At 62.4% G+C, this 14,431-nt stretch overlaps 1 protein-coding gene across 1 annotated transcript in view; it reads left to right on the top strand.

Annotated features, from left to right (window-relative positions):
• DOK7 (docking protein 7) overlaps window positions 1–14,431 on the top strand; it is a 37,255-nt gene that overhangs the window by 12,063 nt on the left and 10,761 nt on the right. Inside the window, exons 5-11 of the mRNA XM_087434740.1 lie at window positions 2,237–2,417; window positions 3,020–3,185; window positions 6,361–6,567; window positions 9,914–9,987; window positions 10,166–10,266; window positions 11,447–11,566; window positions 13,353–13,472. Of these exons, the coding sequence (XP_087290866.1) occupies window positions 2,237–2,417; window positions 3,020–3,185; window positions 6,361–6,567; window positions 9,914–9,987; window positions 10,166–10,266; window positions 11,447–11,566; window positions 13,353–13,472 (969 nt within the window). The remainder of the gene's footprint in view (window positions 1–2,236; window positions 2,418–3,019; window positions 3,186–6,360; window positions 6,568–9,913; window positions 9,988–10,165; window positions 10,267–11,446; window positions 11,567–13,352; window positions 13,473–14,431) is intronic.

Consider the following 14,431-nt stretch of genomic DNA (forward strand, 5'->3'; position numbering starts at 1 on the left):
ACAGATGAGGGCCCCTCCTGAGCTCTGAGGGCAAAGTGCCCAAGGGCCACAGTGACGTCCCAGGCGAGGTGAGTGCAGAAACAGGAGTGAGCATGCCAGTGAGCTGACCTCCAGGCTCAGGAGCAGGGCTTAGAGCAGCGCACCCTGGTCCCTCCCACAGAGAGTTTGGGGCTGCTCTGGGGCTGGGGGTTGTTCCAGTGCCCCCTGCCCACAGTTCTCCGAGTATGGGGTGTGTATGCGTCTGGGCCTCCGTACGGACCTGCAGTCACCGTGGGGAGGGACGCGCAGCCCCTTCTGTCCTCTCTCCAGTGGAGCACGTGCCTGTCTGCGCTGGCTGCCCAGCGCTCGCAGTGGGCTGAGTGGCCTCCTGGTGACTTGGCATGCAGCTGCAATACGCACGGTCAGTGTGCTGGGTCGGAGGGTGGGCCCTGGGTGGGAGCCGTGCACTGGGCCTAGCGCTGCGCATCCCCACCCTCGTTCAGCCCGGGACCCCTGCCAGAGGAGTATCATCACCCTCTCCCTCATGCAGAGGTGGGGATGGAGGCTCCGAGCTGCTGGCAACCTCACTCCACCTTTCCCCCTCCACCCCCGCGTAAAAGGGCATTAATCCCCCCGACCCACAGGCTCATGGCTCAGGGTCTGGCACAGGCTCTCGTCCGGCCAGGTTGGATGGGGGTGTGCCGGCCTCCCAGGCCTTGGTCATGCCTGGATTCTCTGGGCAGAGGGAATGCACTTGAGGACATGGTCGTGCTGGATGCTGGCCACCTGGGCCCCCTCGTTCTGCAAAGGGCAGGTGGGTGGAACAGGCTGATTTGGGCCCGTGTTCCATTGGCCGTGCCGGGTGCTGGGAACAAACCCGGTGGGTCTCGCAGCAGGAGCCAGCCCTGTGGGGGCAGCCCGCGGGGCCCTGCCTGTGAGCAGACAAGACATAAATTGCAGAGATGAACAAGCAGGGGAGGGTCAAGCTCCCGCTCGAGGCAGCCGGACATCTGTAGCCAGCTGCACGTCACTGTGCTCGCTGCGTTGTGGGCTTGGGGGAAGTTACGAGTTTGGAGATGCAAAGGGAGGCAGAAGGGGTGATGTAGCAGAGGTGCAGGTGGGTTTGTGGGGCAGGGCAGTTTGGGGCAGTGGTCCCTGGAGCCCGTGGGGTGGCCACAGCCAGAGTCTGAAGGGCCTTGACTGCAGCAGGCGTGTGCATTCCACCCCCGGGGAATTTGAGCGGGAGGTGAGCACAGCTGTTGGCCACCTGCTCTGGGCTGCGTGGAGGGCCAGATGGGTCATCAGTTGAGTCCCCTGCTGGATGAGCCCTCGGGCCAGCTCGTCTTTGGCACATTAGAGGTCGTGGCACTCAGGGGTCCAGAGCAATGGAGGGTGCAGGGGACCCTTGCCCAGCTTTGTTCTGCTCCCTCGCATGGGTGGTCAGGGCCATAGGCCGCAGTGCGCTCGGCAGGCGGCAACCCTCCCCTCCGAGGTTCCCTCCATGTGGGGTCCCTGGCGGAGGGAGACCTGCGTACTCACTTCACTCTGCTCATGCCTGGGATGGTGGAGTTCCCGGGCCAGGCCCTCCTGGCTCTGACGCTCAGACAGGATCATTTGTGGCTGCTTTAAGGACTGGGGTGCATACCGGGGGTGGCGCTGGTGTGCGCCCTGCGGTGGGGGCGGGGGGTGGGGGCAGGGCAGGAGGACCGTTTCCTTGGAGACTCGTGTTATTTGCCCTGACCTAATGTAATAGGCCTGCTGGAATCTTTCCTCTGTGGCCTCTGAGTTTAAGCTTCTGACTCTTGACTCTCGGTGTGGGTGGACTCCTCTTCTGCTTTTAAACAGCCCGGGCATCCAGCAGTGACTCCTGTGAGGGCGGAGGCTGGACCTCAAGCTGTTGTGTTTTCCTGGGTTGCCAGAAACCAGAGCGAGCTGTTGCAGGGCCATCCTGGGGCTTCTGTGCGAGGCCTCAAATGAGTTCAGTCTGCAGACTCAGGCCGGCCCAGCGGACCTGCAGCGCCCGAGGCCAGACCTCGGTGCCACTGTGGACACTGACCCGAGAGCGCAGATGCTCTTGGGTATTCTCAGTCTTCCCTCCTGCTCCAAGCTGTCCCGAGGCCACGGGCCAAACCTGCCCAGTCAGCAACGGTGAGAGAACACCGTGGAGGGTGAGCGGGTGGCTGGGCCAGCCCGGCCCGGCCCTCTGCCCTCTGCCCTCAGCCCTCAGCAGGTCCCACTGGGCTCTGTTCTCCTCCAGGGACAAGCTTGCCGCTGCTCCGCCAATTTAAGCTGGTGTTTAGACTGTCACAGGAAATGCCTCAGCCGAGTGAGGACGTCCTCCTGCAGGGCTGGGTGGCGGAGGGACGGAGGGACGGGGCACCCCTGCACGTGGGGTTAGACTACCAGGCTGCTCGGGGGCCGTCCTGGGAGGAGGGCCGGTAATTTAGGTCCGGGAGGGCGTGAGTTAGGGTCCTGGGGCTGCTGTAGCAGATCACCGCAAACCGGGGACCTTAGAGCAACAGAAGCGTATTCCTTCACAGTTCTGTCCACAGTCCCCATGCGGGCAGGCTGGCTCCCCCGGGGAGCTCTAGGGGAGGGTCCTTCCTGCCGCTTCCAGCTCCTGGGGACTCCAGGAGTCCCTGGGATTGTGGCCGCATCGCTTCAGTCTCTCGTCGGTCTTCATGTGACATTCTCCTTCTGTCTTCTCTGTCTCTAGAGGACAGCAGTCATTGGATTTAGGGCCGCCTCATAATCCAGGATGATCTCACCTCGAAATCCTTCGCTCGTTTACCTCTGCAAAGACCCTTTTTCCAAATGAGGTCACAGTCAGGTTCCAGGATGTGAATATATCTTCTGGGGGCCACCATTCAGCCCACGACAGGGGTCACCCGGACTGTGAAGGTTCTAGAATTTGAATCGTGCTGAGTCTGTGGGCCCCACGCACGTTTAATTTGGAGGACAGAGAGCTGGGTGGAGTCATCAGAAGGCCCTGGAAGTCTTGGGCGTAAGGAGTTAACATCCTCTCCCTCCCCTGATACAGGTACAGCCTGGCCCTGGGGCCCCCAGAACCACACCCCCTGGGCCCTCAGTCCCAGACAACTCTCCAGAGAGCAGCGAAGGGTGACCCTGGTCTCCTTGGCCACCCTGAGACGTCCGGTGTGACTGGGTGTCAGGAATGTGCCCTGGCGGGTGTGGGGGAGGGTCAGGTCAGGGAAGGTATGACCAGGGCTGTGTGGCTGGGACCTTTTAGGACCTGGCCACGTGTGTGGGGGGCTCCGCGTGGCCCTGGTGCCTCATGAGTGGACATTTTCTCTCTGTCTCCACAAGGACAGCAGCCTGTTCAGATTCAGACGGGGTGAGCTTGGTGGCCGAAAGCCCGAGGTCCCCCAGCGTGGCCTGATTCTCTCTCTCTGGGTTGGTAGTGGCCTGCTGTGTGTTTAGGGCTGCAGGGCATATGCACAAGACCTAGTCCTGTGTACAGGGACAGACGGTGGGGGTGGCCCAGAGATTCGGGGTGCCGTCCCCAGAGGGGGCCCACTCGGAGCCCAGAGGCCAGGAAAGGAAGGCTTTGGGTAGGAGCGGGGGGCATTTGAGCTGGGCCCAAGGACGAATAGGATTTTCTAGGAGGAGGGGGCCCAGAAGAAGTCTCCGTCCCTGACATGGGCAGGTCCTCCTGGTAAGGGCATTTCAAGGGCATTTCCACGTCCATGGGAGCCGGCTGTGTTCACAGAGGATCAGGGTCCTTGCATGCTGGCGAGTTCAGCAGGTGGCAGAGAGTCTGGTCCAGGGTTGGTCCCTGAGTCTGTGGCAGAGGCGCGTGGTGGACGGTGGCCCTCAGAAACACTCCATCTGTGTGCTCTGAGTCCAGCCGTCTGCTGGCTACTCCTCCCTCCTGGTCCCCCATCTCCTCTGGGTCCAGTCTGTTCCTCTAGTCCTTCCTTCAGCCTCTTGGGGCACAGTGAGCATCTTTAAATGATTTTTCTTAGTGAGTAAAGGATGAAGCCCCAAACTAGGAGAGACTTCCTTGCTGTATATTTGAAACACTGCATTTCTCCAGCTCTGACACGCCCTCTGGTGCCTCTTTTGGACTTTGTGGTCCAAATGCTGGGTGGTCTCGACACCCAGTGCTGTGGCTGAGGCTCTGGTCTCTGACCCCAGGAATGTGGGCGGAGGAGGGACTATGTCAGTGGTTTCTCCGTGCCAGGCACTGGTGCAGGGGTTGGAGCTGGGGGGGCACACGGCAGGCTGGGCAGCCTCAGAGCCTGTGTGAGACGGACGCGAGACATTTCCAGTCCTCAGAGGGCATGAGGGGCACCGGGGACGGGCGGGAGGGGGGCACAGACCCCAGCCCAGGGGCGTCGGGGAGGCTCTCTGGAGGTGACTCTGAGAGGGGCCTCTGCAGGGTGAATAGGAGTTAGCCCAGCCATCGAAGGGTAGGGAGAGGGGGGAGAAGAGAAAAGGGCTCTCCAGATGTGTGTCAGGTCTGGGTGGGTGGCACGAACGGCACGGGCAGGGGCCGTCAGGGTGGGTGGCAGAGGGAAGGCTGGAAAAGGAGGAAGTGGTGCCAGGTTATGGAGAGCCCGGTCAGCCGGCCCAGAGTTTGCACTGCATTCCCAGAGTAGCAGGGAGCCAGTGAAGGTGCTTGAGCAGGAGAGTGCCGCCAGCAGGTCTGTGTTTAGGGCGATAACTCTGGCCCCAGGGTGCAGATGGCAGTGAGGCAGGGGGCCGTGGGAAGGTTCCGGATGTGGTCCAGCTGAGGGAGGGTGAGCAGCAGCTGTGCAGGTGGGCGGGGCCCTGGGATTCCAGGACTGCTAACAAGTGGTGACTGAAAGGGGGAGAGAGGAAGGGCCAGCCTGGGGTGGGCGGGGAGAGAGGGCTCTTGCTGGGGTGAGGGTCCCTGGAGGGCAGGCCTGGGCCGAGGGTGATGGGCCCCTGCCCCGTGCCGGGCGTTCTAGTGCTTTGCCCGTGGGGTGGGGGGGCGCCCCAGGCAGAGGAGCAGCCCTTGCAAAGGCCCTGTCTCCCTTCTACTCGGTCACAAATTGAGAGATTTTTTTTCTTTTCTTTTTTTTTTGTGAGGAGATTGGCCCTGAGCTAACATCTGCCAATCCTCCTCTTTTTGCTGAGGAAGACTGGCCCTGGGCTAACATGCGTGCCTATCTTCCTCCACTTTATATGGGATGCCGCCACAGCATGGCTTGCCAAGCGGTGCTTTGGTGCGCGCCCAGGATCCGAACCGGCAAACCCCGGGCTGCCGCAGCGGAGCGCGCGCACCTACCCATTTGCACCACCGGGCCGGGCCCGAGAGACGTTTTTGAAGTGCGGTCACTCGATACGGAGCGTTTCAGGTTTATCAAGGAGACCGGGTACCCCTCTGGGTCTGGGACCACCTGTCATGTTTCTGACTAGCCTGTGGTCAACTTCACCCCTTGCTCTGAGGTTTCCACTCTGGGGTGGCAGCAGGGCCTGGAATCCGTTGTCCTTTCGTAGCCCACATGGCATTTGCACACCAGGGTGATTCTGGGTGCGTCGAGTGTCCAGGGAGGTGCCTGGGAGACCGAGTCGCACAGGGTGGGAGGTCAGGCTGGGCCACCTGGGTGGGGCGAGACGGGCCTGGTGGTGATAGCCACCCCAGGAGCCACCCTGCAGGGGTCCCACATTAATGGCTGTCACTTGTATTAGTGAGTTGGTCCTCACACCAATCCTACAAGATATGTGCACCATACCCATTTTACAGATGGGGAAACTGAGGCACAGAGCAGTCCCTGACTTGCCTGAGTCTGTCCGTCTGAGCCCGGAGCTGACCCCAAGTGGCCTGGCCACACACTCCATGCCCTGCTGCGCCATCAGCCAGCCCAGCGCCTGCCCGGCACGGGGTTAAGTGGGGCAGGACCAGCTTTGGTAATTCCGGCACTTTGCAGCGCTCAGCAGCCTCCGCGCTTCCTCCTCGGGGCGTTTTGCTCCAGTCTGTTTCCCCCCAGGGGCAGAAAAGCAGCCCGAGGGGCGGGCACGGTGTCCCCCTGCCCTCGGAGCCATGGTGCACTGTGGCCTCGAGTGGGACCATCTGGACCTGAGGGCATGGAGACTCACCCACATCTCCAGATGGGAAAACTTCGGTCCTTGGGCGTGAAGTCCATTCGCCAGGATTTCAGTGACAATGTAGAACCTCTCTGCCAGTTCCTGAGACCTCAGCCTCGTCTCGATCTCTCTGAGCCTCAGTTTCCTTCTCTGCACCGGGGGCTCACTGTGCCCCTAACACGAGATGCCGTATAGGGGAAGGGCCGGCCTGGATCCTGGTCTCCTCGGTGCTCAGTCCCTTCCCCTGGGAAGGGGCCCTCAGGCTGCTCCCGCCTCCAGCCCCTGTGCAGCGTCTTGTGGCTCCAGAGTGACCCCACCAGCAGGTCTCTGGCTAAGGAGGGTCTGGTGCCAGGTGATGATGTAGCCAGGCGCCTGGGCAGTGGGGGGCAGCGTCCCCTAGAGGAGATCCTGGGACCCGCCCTCCCAGAGAGAGACCCCTGTGCTGGGCCAGGTCGGCCCCCCACGGACCGGGCCGGTGGAACCAGCCCCGCCTTCTGTGATGGCTCTGGGCGAGTAGGCCAAGGTTTGCGGAATTGTCCCAGTGGTGGACATTCAATATGAGCAATGCCCTTCCCACCCGAGCCTTTGAGCCTCACCTTGGCAGGGCCCTGGGAGGCAGTGGGCTCCGCGGAAAGAGCAGGGCCTGGGTTCCCCGGCCCTACACCTCAGCTCCACGTCCCAAGGCGGGGATGGGAGGACACCTGCTGCCGTGGCCTGCCGCAGCCCCATGCCCTTGGCCCCTCCGTGGCTGGGTCGTGCAGGACACCACGTCAGAGAACGGGCTGATGGACAGGACCCACAGCCGGCATCCGGGGAGGTGCAGAGAAAAGACCCCAGGCCAGCCCTGAGGGGCCTCCCACCTGAGCAGGCTGTGCCTGGGGGGCCCAGTGCCGCCGGAGGGGTTCAACACGGTGGCAGGGGAGGAAGGTGGGTCACCAAGGAGTGACCTGGGCTGGACGTCGCAGGGAGCAGAGTGTCGATGGTGATGGGGAGGTTGAGACCAGCCCTTGCTCAGGAATGGAGCCCGGTGCCGCAACTGCCCCTCCTCCACTCAGCTCAGGCAGTGTTGGGTGCCCTCCTGGCTCTTGTGCCCCTGGGGCACTTGTGTGTGTGTGTGTGTGTGCACGTAGGGGTCGTTGTCACGGCAGTTGGGCCACGCACCTGGCATTTGGAGGGGAGCCGCTGTGAGGAGGTTACACGCCCTGCGGTGTGGGGTCCATCCTGCCCAGACAGTGACAGGGCGTGAGAGGCACCGGCGGGGCAGGGTGGGACCGAGCCTGCTTCCTGGAGGGTTGATTGGGCTTTTTGTTGTGTTTTGTTGTTTTTGTTTTACCTGAGCAAAATACGCACAACATAACATTTACCATCTTAACCGTTAGTGTCCAGCATTAAGTGCATTCACATTGTTGTGCAGCCATCACCACCATCCGTCTCCAGAATGTGTTCATCTTCCCAAACTGAAACTCTGTCCCCATTAAACACTAATTCCGCATTCCTCCTCCCCCGGCCCCTGGCACCCCCATTCCACTGTCTGTCTCTATGGATTGGGCTGCTCTAGGGACCTCATATAAGTGTAATCATTCAGTATTTGTCCTGTTGTGACTGGCTTATTTCACTCAGCACAATGTCCTCAAGGTTCATCCATGTCATAGCTGTGTCAGAATTCCCTTCCTTTTTAAGGCTGAATAATATTCCATTGTATGGATGGACCACATTTTGGTTATTCATTCATTGATGGACACTTGGGTTGCTTCCACGGTTTAGGTATTGTGAATAAGGCTGCTGTAAACATGGGTGTACAAATATCTCTGAGATTCTGATTTCAGCTCTTTTGGGTGTATACTCAGAAGTGGAATTGCTGGGTCACATGATACTTCTGTTTACGTTTTTGAGGAACCTCCACACTGTTTTCCACAGAGGCTGCACCATTTTACTTTCCCACTAACCGTGCAAGAGAGTTCCAGTTTCTCCACGTCCTCACCAACACTTGTTGTTTTCTGTTTTGTTTGTGTTTTTTTAATAATAGTCCTCCTGGTGGATGTGAAATGATTGGGTGAAATTTAAAACTTTAATTTCAGATGAACTTGTTTCATTGAACTTTGCTTCTTTCTCCCAAAATGAAAGGGCAGAGAAAAATGAAATTCTCATTAGTAGATGTTTTTCTCTCTTAGGAAACCCTGTATGAAATACTATCCCAAGGGGCTTGGTTAGCCATGCCAACTTTCTGATTCAAAGTCTAACGCAAGGCAAGTCAGTGCTGTCTGCACAGAGCTTTCTAGAACCTTCTCAGCATGGAAGTCCTCCAGAGCTTTCAGTCCCCGACAGGACTCCCACCATGTGGTCTTTGTCAACAAAGGTGGCACATTAATACCTGTTCCCTGAGGAGCTGGGATGCTGAGCACTAATAAGACGGAGTGGCAAGGATCAGGCCACTGGAGATTATTTAAACACTAACCCCAAACTCTGGGAATCAGCCAGACCTGACTGGCTCGTCGACAGTTTGAATGGAGAGTATTTTCTTTCTCAGGGCTGGTGAATCTTTGAGTTGAATGTGACAGTGTTTCCACTGGAGATATTTGTCCTGGGGAGTAGTTGCATATATGACGCGGCTGAGGTTTGCCAGCACCCCTGAGAACCCATAGCGTGTCCAGAGCACAAGGTGGCTGTGAGCCCGGCAGGTGGCTGGCTCTCTGCCCAGCAGAGCCCTCTCTTTGTCTTTACTTCCCCACGTCATTCATCACTGCGTAACAAACACCCCAAACCTCATGGCTGTTTCAGTGCTTGTGAATCTGGGGGATCTGGGCAGGGCTCAGTGGAGACGGCTTGTCTCTGCTCCACGAGGTCGACTGGGGTCCTTGGGCAGTGGCATTTGGCTGGGGGCCTGGCTGGCTGTTGGCTGGGCCGCCTCCGCTCTCCTCTGGGGGCTGCCCTCTCGGGCAGGGTAGCCGGCTGCCCACATGGTGGCCGGTTCCAAGAGAGAAAGTGGAAGTCGCCAGCCCCTGAGGCCTTGGCCCAAAACCCTGAAGAGCGTCCCTCTGCCACTTCCTGTGGGCCAGAGCAAGCCACAGGCTGGCCCAGACCCCAGGGGAGGGGAATGGACCCCCCTTGGGGTGAGGGGCTTCATGGACGCTGTTGGGAGGAGGCGTGGGGGCCATCTCTGCAGTGACCACGCCCATACGATGCAGCAAAACTGGGCCAGGCTTCCCCACACACAAACAAACAAGGAATGCAAAGATCGCTTCCCTGGGCGGGGACCAGGGGGCTGCCTGCCTCTGCTCCCTCTTTCCATCCCTGGGGGGCTCCTGGGGCCCTGGGTTAGACATGGGGGCCACAGACGACTCAGGAGTGGTCCCTGCCTGGGAGGCGCTGGGCCTGGCACCAGGACAGCATCCAGAGAGATGAGGGGATGCATGAAGTCAAGGGCCACAGGGTCTGCCCCAGAGGAGGCGTTCCCTGAAAGCATCATCCAGTGAATGGTCAGGGGTCAGGGGTCAGGAAAGACATCAGGAAAGCCACGTTAGGTGAGCGGAGTCTCGACAGGTGAAGGGCACCACAGGTGGCCGAGGGGCATGTTGGGTGGGCTGGGCATACTTACGGAGCTCTGGGGGTCCCCAGAGCCGGGGGTGGGGGAGGGGAGTCTTGGAGGGCCCCCGAGAGGGCAGCGAGCCCAGGCAGTCAGGCCCTCGGGGACGAGCTTCCCCCCAGGGAGCCCCTGCAGGCCAGCCGGGGTGGTGGCACGGCGGTGTCTTCAGGGCATGTGGCGCTCGGCGGCCGCCCCAGTGGAATGCCGCCGGCCCGGCTCCCTTCGTAATGTGGTTTTTTATAGTCGGGGCACTGGCTGTGCCTCTGCCTCTGCCAGCTGACCGTGAGCTCGGGATTAGAGGCCCGGCCCTTCGTGAGGGCCTGGCGGGGCGGTGATGGGACAGGGACGCTGTGAGTGGGCTGGTGGCCCGTGTGAGGGCCTTCCCCTCGCCTGCCCTCCAGCCAAGGTCCTGGGCACAGGTTCTCGCCGCGTCCCCCGGCTGGAGGCCCATCCACCAGGGCCTTTCTGAGGGGCCCAGGCGGGCCTCGGCCCCCACCGCACGCCTCGCCTCTGCTTTCTCCTGCTCAGGAGCCCCGTGGGCCAGGACGAGCCCAGCCCCGGTTCCCGGGCGCTGCGCGACGGAGCTCCAACGCCGGAGGTGCTGCCGCAGGCCCCGGGGGCGCTGCCACGTGTGGGGCTGGCGGGGCCCTGGAGTTCGGGGAAGGCGGGGCATGACCGTGACCGCGGCAGAGGTTTTAGTGCAGAGCTTTCTCCTCCCTCCCCGTCAGCATCCCCAGAACCTTCCCTTCCAGAGGGAGCGTGCCTTTCTTTGGGCAACGGGCAGAGGGCGAGTGCTGAGGGATTCTTGCGCGGTGACGCCACACCAGCAGCCAGCCCCACGTGGCCCCGCGTCCCCATTCACTCGCAGGCAGTTGGCGAGGGATTTCATTCACTCTGGCTGGGGCTCGGGGCCCAGCGGGAGGGCGTGCGGGCCTGGGGCACAGGGCCGAGCTGACTCACCGGCCTGCTCTCTGTGCTGGCCCCGTGGGCGCCGCAGGCTCCAGGTGCCCCCTCCATCTGAGCACCCCCTGCCTGGGCTGGGGCCCCATGCTGGGGCCTTCCCTCAGCTGGTGGGAGCCCCGCAGGCACGGCCTCAGTACCTTTATGCCGTGGGCTCCGGTTTCTCGCCCGAAAACGCACCCAGGAAGAGGGGAGGGGGCCTCGGTGGCCCCAGCAGTGGTGGACGCCTCATTTGTGGGGCAGGCACCACCACACGCATTTTACCAACCCCGTATTTAGCCCTCACGACAGCCCCGGGGAAGGAAACCAGGGGGAGTTCACCCCACGTGACCGAGGTCTTGCAGCCCTTGCAGGGATGTGAACCCCAATCTAGGCAGGCCCCATCCCTCAAATGAGCATGGGGACACGAGGGAGGGGCAGCCGGGCTCTCCCGTGCAGCCAGGACGCCCTCATCGGCCTCCTCCCGTGGGCACCATCCTCCAGAAGCAGCCGGAGATGGCTGACCCGGAAGACCCGGGACCAGCAGGTCAGGACTCCCTCTCCCACCGCCTTCCTGCCTCGCAGCGAGGTTGCCCAGGCAGGGCTGGTGTGCACGGGCCCGGGAGAGCCAGGTGTGTGGCCCCAGCCGCCTGGACGACTCGTGTGTGTGTGTGTGTGTGTGTGTGTGTGTGTGTGTGTGTGAAGGACGTGGCGGGCTTACCAGGAAGAGACTCACACAGGGTGCTCTGGGGACACTGCTCCCGGCGGGATGGTCTCGTGGGTTTGCTCAGGTTTCCCCCAGCCCGCCCCGCAGGGTCCCACCCCACCCGTGCCCGCCCGGCTGACGCGGGGCCTGTCCTCCCCCTGCAGGGGCCGGAGTCTTCTTCCTGTCCTCGGCCGAGGGAGAGCGGATCAGCTTCCTGTTCGACTGCATCGTCCGCGGCATCTCCCCGACCAGGGGCCCCTTTGGGCTGCGGCCGGTCCTCCCAGGTGCGTGCGGGTCGGGGCCTGGCGGGAGGGTGGGCTGGCTCTGTCAGCCGGGCGCGGTGGGCTGCCTTCCCTCCGCCTCCGCCCTCCTGCCCACGCGCAGCTGAGAAGCCTGGAGCGGGGCTCCAGGACACCTTCGGAGCCCGCCCCGTCCCCCAGAGCCGGGCGGGGCCCTGCTGGAGGTCGCTGGACTGGGGGCTGGGGTCAGGCCTGGCTCCGGCCACCCAGCATTCGGGCCGGCAGCCGACTTGTGGGGTTGCCTGGTGTGTGGGGTCTCAGTGCACTGGGGGCCGCAAGGGTGCACTGAGCCTCCCTCATCCTGTCCCCACCCTCCTCCCTGGCACCATTCGTCCAGAGTCCTGGGCCAGGGACGGTGCTGGACCCCCGGGGTGAGGTCTGCCCTCTGGCTGGAGAGGCCGGAGCCCAGCTGCCGTTGGAGGGACAAGGGGTTGTCCTGGTCACTATGGCTTCCCTTGACAGAGGCCCACAGGGTGGGTGGTACCCAGGATTGCTCAGTGAGGCAGTGCTTGTCCTGTTGTCCAGGAGGAGACCAGGGCCTGCGGCCATGTGGCAGGGTCAATGAGCTCACACCTCCAGTCTCCTTGTGTGGCACCACAGCCAGGGCGAGGGCAGATGGGGCCGCCTGGGAGGACAGAGGCAGGTGACGTGCCAGGTCCCCCTTCTCCCAGTGCGGCCCCTCAACCTCCTGACCCCCTACACGGGCCGCAGGGTGGGAGATGGACTAGGGAGGAAGGAGGCAGCCCCTGGGTCCAGAGCTGGCTGCTCTGGACCGTCCAGAGCCTGGACCGTCCAGGCTCCGCTGGACGGTGCAGCATCGCCCTCTGCTGGCCTTCTCCTGCCTTGCGCTGCAGATGGGGTGTGGGCGGCAGGGAGCCCAAGGGGGTTGGTGTGGACAGTGGGGGTGTGGATGGTGGGGGTGTAGACGGCAGGGATGTGGACAGGGCTGGTGGGGCTCCGCCCTCTGTGCCTGGCCAGCATCTCTTCGAAGCCCTGTGATTGTCGGGGACTCCTGAGATGTGGCCTGCACGAGGGCAGAAGCCTCACACTCCCGACTTTCAGGTGTCCTCTAGTGCTGACCCTTGCTCGGTCAGACCCACGTGGACTCCGAGGCCCAGAGGCAGAACCCGCCTCCTGTAGACAGTCGGCAAGGGGAAGGGAGAGATTAGAGTCCGGGGTCCACCCTGCCCTGAGCACGTCCTGTGCATTCCCGTCTTGGCGCCGCCCTGGCTGGGGCGCCCTGTCTCTGCATCCGCAGTTTGCAGACGTGGATGTGGGGCTCAGGGAGGGCCGGTGGTTGAGCTGTGAGTCTGTACTCGCCAGCATCTTGCTACCCCACCATCTGCCAGATGGGAAATGGTCAGGAGGGCGTGCCTGGCGTCGTGACCCTGGGTGTCACGAGGTCGGTCCCCACCACAAGGCCTGTCAGCTTTGGGGCACAGGACAGAGGCTGGTGGTCAGTGGGGGGCTGTCCATGGTACAAGACACAGGCTGATAGTCTGGAGCTGTCCACAGACATAGGGTGGCCGGGGGGCTGTCCACAGGCACAGGACACAGGCTGGTGGCCGGAAGATCTGGATGCGGGTGGTTTGGGTGCCCCAAAGTTGATGTCCTGGCCGGGGCACAGGTGTTGGGGCTGGACCCGGGTGTGCGTGGCCCTGGCAGTGCTGGGCTCACCGTGACGTCCTGGGCAGCATGTGGGTTGTAGCTGAGGGTCTTGCGGGGAGAGGGCTGGGGTTTCCTCCTCTGTTGAGTCTCTTCTCCGCCGCAGACCTGAGCCCTGGGGGTCCCGCCACGGTGGAGGAGCGCGTGGCCCAGGAGGCCCTGGAGGCCCTGCAGTTGGAGAAGCGGCTCAGCCTCCTCTCCCATTCCTGCCGGCCAGGCAGCGGAGGTAGGGTGGGCTGTGGCCTCGGCCTGGGCTGTGGGGAGGGGCAGCAGTGGGGGCCGGGCTGTCCCTCTAAGCCGACCTCCAAGGTCCTGATCACTCATTCATTCATTTTGCTCCCTCCTGATCATTCATTCATTACTCCCCCTCATCATTCATTCATCTCCCTCAAGTTCATTCATTCATTCCTTTCCCTCAGGCTCATTCATGCATTCAGCTCCCTCCTGATCATTCATTTCTTCATTCTTTTTGCTCCTCTTCATTCATCTCCTTAGGGTTCGTTCGTTTGTTCCTCTCCTCCTGATCATTCGTTTGTTCCCTTCCATTTCACAAACACTAAGCGCTGACGGGCAGTGTGGTGCTGCCACAAGAGCTGGCTGGCGGGTGGGGTTTGAATTCCCTGCTCACAGCCGTGTGGCCTGGGCGAGGCCACGGCCTCTCGCACTCCAGTTTCACCACTGGTGCCCAGGGAGGCTCAGGGGTGCCGGCTGCAGGGAGCAGAGCCCCTCCTCAGCGGCCCCCGCCTCTCGGTTGCTGCAGTTCATGGGAAGCCCCTCGGGGGCCGCTGCAGCTCTCGTGAGGGCGGCCAGCCCGGGGGGCTGCACTGGGGTCTCCCGGCCAGAGCAGGGGGGGTCTGCGGGCCCTGTCTGCCCTCTGATTGCTGCACAGTGGGGATGGTGCACAGTGGGGACAGTGGCCTCCTCCCCTCCTGTCCAGGCCCGCCCCGGGAGCAGTGCGTCTCAAGTTTGAGCTTTTACCTTCCTGGGGGAGGGGGTCACGTCGGGTTTCCAGAGGGCGGTGGCTGAGGGGGACAGAGGGGAGGGGCGCGGGTTCTAGAGAGGGCCGGAGTGGAGGGGAGGTCGGTGTGGGGAGAGGGGCTCTGGTGGGCGGTGTGCTCCAGCCTCCAGGGGGCGCCTGGGGCGGGGCGGGGCTCGAGACGAGAGTGCCGGCCTTGATGGGGTGGG

The sequence above is a fragment of the Ceratotherium simum genome, chromosome 8 (genome assembly GCF_057802395.1).
Source record: "Ceratotherium simum simum isolate JZ-2026a chromosome 8, ASM5780239v1, whole genome shotgun sequence".
Lineage (NCBI taxonomy): Eukaryota > Metazoa > Chordata > Mammalia > Perissodactyla > Rhinocerotidae > Ceratotherium > Ceratotherium simum.